Here is a 7,177-nt window from a genome sequence, read left to right on the forward strand (position 1 = left end):
CACAAAAAAATCTTAATTTCCTCTAAAATTACCGATTTCAGTAAAAAAAAAAAACAGTTTAGCAGTCGCCGCAATGTCTGAGAAAGTTGCAACATGGGGGCGCGGCCGCAGAAGTATAGAGGACTGACGACAGGAGCTCCCATTGGTCACTTCTCAGGCACGTGCGTGCCACTCATATAATGAGCCGCACCGCCAGCATTGGAAGACAGCCGACGGCTTCGAGGTCCATAACATTTCTCAGTGAAACAGCGCTCGTGTGGCTTCATTCGGTAACGTTGGACGCATTTGTTTGTTTGTTATGTCTGCTAGAACAATTGGAAGCTAAGATTTTCAGACGTGCATCATGTTAGAAGCCGGAAAAGGTCTTGTGTCGAGTGCGCTATACGTCGCCGGCTAGCTCCGTAAATCCAAAGCCAGGTGGTTATTGTGTTGCGACTTTGCTAAAATGGTGTTCGTTACTGTTGAGTTACATGTGCCGGCTCCCCACTGGTGTATGGTGAGGTGATAGGGCGTCACGCTGCTGTGCTTTATTTAGCCGTGAGATGTTGCTGGAGGGAGTGTTCTGGAGGCAGCTCCCCGCCGACCTATCATCGCCCAGCAGTCGCCACCTGGATGTTGTGTGCGTTTGACACTTTCAGATCTGACACTGAATCTAGTTATCGATTGATCTGGATGCAAGAACAAGCTGTCTAATCCCTTTGGCACTCTAATCTTCTTAAATGCCCACACTGAACCCGAGAGCGCAAGGCTGCCTCGTTTTCACATGTTTTATTAATTCAGGCAAGCAATGCGGTCACTTGTTGAAGCTACACTGGAGCCCATGCGGGTTAGGGATTAGTGTTTGTTTGAACACTCACCCTGCTCCTTTGTGCTGTGTTTGAAAGAGAAGAGCGGCTCAGCGGCCTGGCTCAGCAATGCTGTGTGATACCGGTTCTATTAATAACTTGTTGCTTATTTATTTATATATATATATATATATATATATATATATATATATATATATATATATATATATATATATATATATATATATATATATACACACTCTGTAGCCATAATGCACAGGTAACATGACTGTAACTCCTGTACTGTATGATGTCAAAGATCAAAGTTTCACTATATGGTTGAACAACTGTTGTAAAAGCATAAAGACACTCCAGCTTCATGCTATAACAAACATGCCTTATATGAATTGTAAGATTGTCCCAACGACCAGCAATGTAGTTCCTCCTTCCGTCCAGCTGTTATTGCATCATTTTTTTTTTTTTGCTGATGAGTTGTTTTATTTCACATATCTATATCTATTTTTCATTTTAACGTTCTAGTTATATTTGATGATGTAACCTTATTTGCATAAAGATTGAATGATGATACCCTTACAGAAAAAGACAACAAATAAATGACCAGTAAATCAGTAATTCAGCTTATGTCATTCCGTTTGCTATCATTTTCTGGAGTTAATATTTGAAATAGTAGCCTGCTGCTGAGGAGGGTCCATCAGTGTTCATTATTACACAGTTAAAAAAAAAAAAAATCCAACAAAAAAAAGTTCAACTACCATATGTTCTAGTGGTGGGCCGTGCATTTTACACCTTGGACTTCAGTGAAGTACACCCCCCCCATATATCAATGTATATCTATATATAGATATGTAGAACAAAATAAATATCTCAAGCACTAAGCCTGTGGTGGCCGCCCGATTGGAAGTGGCGAACTTTCTCCGGCTGGTTATCTCGCCGCTGTAGATGCCGGGGAAATGCAGGGGCGGAGAACAGTGCGTTTCGCGCTGGAATGTCACCAAACCTCATATGTTTAAGCCACTGGCTTCCGAGAGCAAGAAACAAGTAGCGGTTAGTTTTCTAATGACGGTACGACTATCCAATCACAGGACGCGTACAAGTCACGTTCGACGTGAGGCCAGCTAGAACGCCTCGCTATCCCCAACTCGTGATCTGATTGGCTATCACAACTGTCCATCAGCTACATGTGTCAGTTCCTCTGAGGGCACCTGCGCCTGCACTGTTGCTGCTGAAGGCCTTGGACATGACGACACAAGCTAGCTGAATTCTGATTGGATGAAAACTCTAACCTGGAAAAACAACACTGGGACATACTATGACATGAGTATGATTATGACATATACTATATATATTCCATTATGAGCTATGGTCCATGTTTAGTCCTTCATTATAGAGGACTGAAATCTATGTTTAAATAAGAAGCTGTCTTTGAAAAGACCTGATAGATGGCAAGTCTTTTGAACAAAGAAAGTGCCTTGTTTACCAAGTCATTTTAACTCTTATTTCTCTCCATATATCTTTCTTTCAGTTGCAACATTGTGAATCAAGATGACATCAATTCTCCAGTTCAGTCGCATCCTGAGCCGTGCAGCACCTCCTCTACAAAGGAGTGTTCACTCCGGCACACGTCTGACCTCCACAGCTGCCTCCCAACTGAAGCATGATCGCCCCCTAACATCTGAGGCCATCTACGCCCGCGAGGACAAATATGGAGCACACAACTACCACCCTTTGCCAGTCGCTCTGGAAAGAGGAGAAGGTGTGCCACATTTAATGAATGAGGGTCAACAGCGGTGATTGTTCAATTGAATTCTTTCATGCAGGCATCCATGTGTGGGACGTGGATGGGAACCGCTACTACGACTTCCTGAGCGCGTACAGTGCAGTGAACCAGGGCCACTGCCACCCCAAAATCATTGCTGCCCTCAACGCACAGGCTTCCAAACTCACACTGACCTCCAGGGCATTCTACAATGATGTGCTGGGAATCTATGAAGAGTTCATAACTAAGATGTTTGGCTACGACAAAGTGTTGCCCATGAATACAGGTATTGGGATCGGGCTAGCTGGGTCCCCTGAACTTGTTGTCCTGGCAGAAAATTCAAATTGTTGAAAATGTTATCACTTTCACAGCCGTATCATCTCCTCGCTCATTCTCATGTTTATAGAATTCCATGTAAATATTCCACAGTGTTTTCCTTAAATGTATTTTATTTAATATAAATATGAAAAGTTCTACAGCTAGAAATGGCCCATGTTAAGTGATAAAACTGTATTCACTCTAATTACATTCCAAGTCTTATTTTTAACCTGGAAAAACTATTAGGATTTGCCGATCTGGAATGTCCGGATAATCCAACGTTTGATTTGTCATGGCCAGAACTGGAACAGTTGACACAACGTGAATGAAAATAATTTTAACCAGATGAATATTTGCTGACTGGTTTTTCTCTCCCTAAGGTGTTGAAGGAGGAGAGACCGCCTGCAAACTTGCACGTAAGTGGGCCTACAATGTGAAGGGCGTCCCCAGCAACAAGGCCAAGATTATCTTTGCAGGTGAGTCCTGTACCTTTTATTTTATCGGGATTTGGCTCAGGGCTCCAGGACACTTTGCTGCTGTAAATTTAGGTTTGAAATAGTGGAGGGGGAGAGTTTGGCTATGCTTCAGAACTTTTGAAAGATAAGGTGTCCAGGGTGAGAGCTGTGATATAACCTGCATGTGTCAAGTCACTGACCAGTAAATAAATGTTTTATATTTAGTTGTTACGCAACAGTGCACTCACCTAACTCTTCTTGCTTGTGTAATAGAGGGTAACTTCTGGGGTCGGACCATGGCGGCCATCTCTAGCTCCACTGACCCCAGCAGCTATGAAGGCTTTGGACCCTACATGCCGGGATTTGAGCTTGTTCCTTTCAATGACATTCCAGCACTTGAGGTAAGATTCTGTTGTCTGATAATCCATACACAGAGTGGTCCTCCACTTTTTAGAGACCATTTTTGGGGCTCAAACTAAATTACAAATTGCTGTAAGCATCATTCATATTTTAATACTTTATTGTCCATCTATGGCTTTACTTATGCATTGTTTTTTCTTCAGTAGATTATTGTATTTTGTGTTTTTCTTAAACTCTAATCTAATGTATTTGCTCAAAGATGTTGCAGACATTAATTATAATATTTAAAATGCACCCATTCTAACACGATCAACACCACCTTTACCTCTTCAATGCATTTCTGTTGTTCAAGCAGTAATGTTATCTCCATACACTTACAAATCAATGTTTACCAAAGGTCTTCAGCGTAGAAACATGTCGTCATTCCTGATGTCAACATCACTGTTCCATGTGTTTGCTGATTGAATTATCTTAAACCACAAACTTAATGCAAACACAGGAGTCTGACAGCTTTGTACTCCACGTACGAGTCAGCAGGCTGCTGATAGAGGAAAAAGGAAAACGCCACAGTTTTTATCTTCTTCTAGAAAGCTCTGCAGGATCCAAATGTTGCTGCCTTCATGGTGGAGCCCATCCAGGGTGAAGCTGGTGTGGTGGTGCCAGACCAGGGCTATCTTACCAAAGTCCGAGAACTCTGCACGAAATACAACGTAGGTGGAAACGTTTGGGCTCATTTACTGTCAGATCACATTCGCTCTCAAATGACCGTGGATGGGTCTTTTCTTGCAATTCTTCATGGTAGTCTCAAACAATCTTGGAGCTATATCTGTTGAAATTCTCCCGCTGTGTTGTCCAGGTTCTCTGGATTGCTGATGAGGTGCAGACAGGTCTGGCGAGGACGGGCCGCCGTCTGGCTGTGGACCATGAGGAGGTCCGTCCAGATCTGGTGATTCTGGGCAAGGCTCTGTCTGGTGGAGTTTACCCCGTACGTATCTGCTGTTTCTTGCCTCATCATGTTGCAGTATTGATTCTGAAAAGTACTTCCGGACTCCAAAAGTGTTGACCTGTTTGTGCCTTAGGTGTCTGCTGTGTTATGTGACGACGAGGTCATGCTGACCATCAAGCCTGGAGAACACGGCTCCACGTACGGAGGAAACCCGGTGGCCTGCAGGGTTGCCATCGCTGCGCTGCAGGTCTGTCCCTCTTGTCTATTTGTGTTTCATTGGCATGTTTGTTCCGGCCACAATTATTTGAGTTGTGGGACGTAATGCAGGTGATGGAGGAGGAGAAGCTGAGCGAAAACGCTGAGAGGATGGGTCACTTGCTCCGGACCGAGTTGAGAAAACTTCCAAAAGAAGTTGTGACCACAGTGAGAGGGAAAGGCCTCCTCAATGCTGTCGTCATCAAAGAGACCAAAGGTATTGACTTTGACTTGTTGTACAGCTCTCGTACCAGCCGCCTGTAGAGGAAGCTACTGTTGCACTTTACTTCAAAAGTTTCATCTACCATGCAATATTAAAAGACATCATAGTGCATTCATAAGGCTTTATAGAAGATGTTATGAATGGCTTGATCATGTATTCATCATGGCAACTTAACAATACCTCTTGTTAAATGAAGTATTATAAGGTGCAGAATGTGAAAGAAAACCGTTATCTTATTTCTAGTAGTATTGTACGGTGTGTCTTTAGAAATCCACAGCTTGTACTGTATAAGCTTTGTGGTAACTGACCATACATGTCTTCTTCATGACATGAACATAACGTATTCTATGCATTATGATGTCTTATGAATGCAATAAACTCACAGTAACGATACCTGTAGGTATGTCATCTAAACTTAAGTGTAGTATCTAAGTGTAGTCTCCTGTTGTGGGATATAAGCGCGCTATAAGAGGTCTACATAAACCTCCGAGTAGTCAGATTCTAATGAACTTTATTGGACAGCAGGTGGCAGTAATGTTCCAGAAGGCTTTCTTGCTCCTGTACACGCAAATTGGCTGTTTGTCTTTAGCTTTGGTACAGGAGACCATCAAAGGTGTTAACTGTCAAATCTCTCATCAGACTATGATGCTTGGAAGGTGTGTCTGCGTCTCCGTGACAATGGCCTACTGGCCAAACCCACCCACGGCGACATCATCCGCCTCGCCCCCCCACTCATCATCAACGAGGAGGAGCTGCAAAATTGTGTGGAGATCATCCATAGAACCATCATGTCCTTCTAGATCACATCAGTTCACCTAATCCCTCAAAGTGATATTCTCCTAATCTAGGGGTGTGGCCAGTGGACACGTGACTAGAAATACCATTTTAAATTCTGTTTTAATTCTGTCTCCGGAAGTGACTGTGGTGGTTTCACAGGCTACCGAGAGTGAGTCAAGTATGAAGCGTTGCTCGCAGTGAAAGAAGCCACAATGTGTTTGGGAATGACTGAAGAGAGCTTCAGGTGTTTGAATGTTACAAGTGACGAATGTTTGTCTAGTTCCTTGCAAAACACATCACAGTTAAATTATTCTATTTAAATAATTGTTGTGTATTGGTTTTGCTCAAGATGTTTATGCTGTAAAGACACTTGCTTAAATTGAAATGATCGAAATGGACAAGTGTGTAATTTATATTTTACTTGAATCGTGTCGCACACTGCATTTTTACTGTATTTCCCGGTATACACTTAACAGGCATTTAGATGAATAAATAAAAATGTCATTCGTATTGCAATCATTTACGCGGTCATTCGCGCTGCTGGACTTCAATGACGAAGAAAAATAAATGTCATGCCATCGTGCTTCCACTAGAGGATACTGTTTTCTCGCTAAATCAAAGGCGAAGCATTTGGTAGGTCTGATATCTTAGATAACTTAACATACTTTTTAAACATTATTAAAATGTTATGGATAGATAACATAGTGGTATTAGATTAACAGAGGTGAGCAAATCTTTTTTTCCGTCTTTTATTGTCACATTTTTATCTGTAATAAAATCATTCAATGTGGTGGAAGTAGTCACTTATTGGAAGCACCTTGAGAACATGCAAAGTCTATTTTCATGATTTATCCTTTGCTGTTCCATTTTTATCTTGGTGGAAGTATTGACTTTTCTAACAACGGAGGTTTCACCACCAGAGAGGTTCAATCTTTCATTAGTAGCACGCAGCAATGCAACACGGGTCAGTTTCATCCTCGGAGCTGTCGATCAAGCACAGACTTGAGCCCAAAAGCCCTCGCGGTACGGTCCAGCATGGGGGGTTTCTCATAAGAAGAGAAGCAGAGAGATGAGTCCAGAGGTAGCTTGTGAAGTATGAGTGGAATTTGTGCTGACAGGTGAAACCAGGGTTATCACCAGGTGACACAGAGAAATGCACTCCAGTCCTCTGGTGGGCTTTGATTCCACGCTCCAGGGAGACCCGCATTTCTCTCTGCCACGTTTTCCACAAATGAGCTCCAGTTTTGGCAGTCAAGTGAGATCTGGGCGGCTCTTTGAGAG

General features: G+C 42.7%; 1 protein-coding gene across 2 annotated transcripts; it reads left to right on the forward strand.

Annotated features, from left to right (window-relative positions):
* The first annotated feature begins 150 nt into the window (after positions 1–150).
* Positions 151–6,412, forward strand: oat (ornithine aminotransferase). Of its 2 annotated transcripts, none has more exons than XM_053875046.1 (10): positions 151–269; positions 2,329–2,559; positions 2,624–2,848; positions 3,261–3,356; positions 3,609–3,736; positions 4,283–4,405; positions 4,552–4,680; positions 4,775–4,888; positions 4,969–5,113; positions 5,759–6,412. In XM_053875046.1, exons 2-10 carry the CDS (start codon positions 2,349–2,351, stop codon positions 5,917–5,919), a joined length of 1,332 nt encoding a protein of 443 aa, XP_053731021.1. In that variant the 5' UTR covers positions 151–269; positions 2,329–2,348; the 3' UTR covers positions 5,920–6,412. The 2 variants fall into 2 exon arrangements, with proteins under 2 accessions (XP_053731021.1, XP_053731031.1); XM_053875056.1 differs by lacking the exon at positions 151–269 and adding an exon at positions 305–417.
* The last annotated feature ends 765 nt before the right edge of the window (positions 6,413–7,177 follow it).

This window comes from Synchiropus splendidus, chromosome 1 (assembly GCF_027744825.2).
Source record: "Synchiropus splendidus isolate RoL2022-P1 chromosome 1, RoL_Sspl_1.0, whole genome shotgun sequence".
Lineage (NCBI taxonomy): Eukaryota > Metazoa > Chordata > Actinopteri > Syngnathiformes > Callionymidae > Synchiropus > Synchiropus splendidus.

Bases quoted from the DNA above. Each gene is read 5' to 3' on its own strand.
- oat (XM_053875046.1), top strand. From the start codon at position 2,349: ATGACATCAATTCTCCAGTTCAGTCGCATCCTGAGCCGTGCAGCACCT. The intron at 2,560-2,623 runs GTGTGCCACATT...TCTTTCATGCAG, and splicing joins CGCTCTGGAAAGAGGAGAAG to GCATCCATGTGTGGGACGTG. The intron at 4,681-4,774 runs GTACGTATCTGC...TTTGTGCCTTAG, and splicing joins TGTCTGGTGGAGTTTACCCC to GTGTCTGCTGTGTTATGTGA.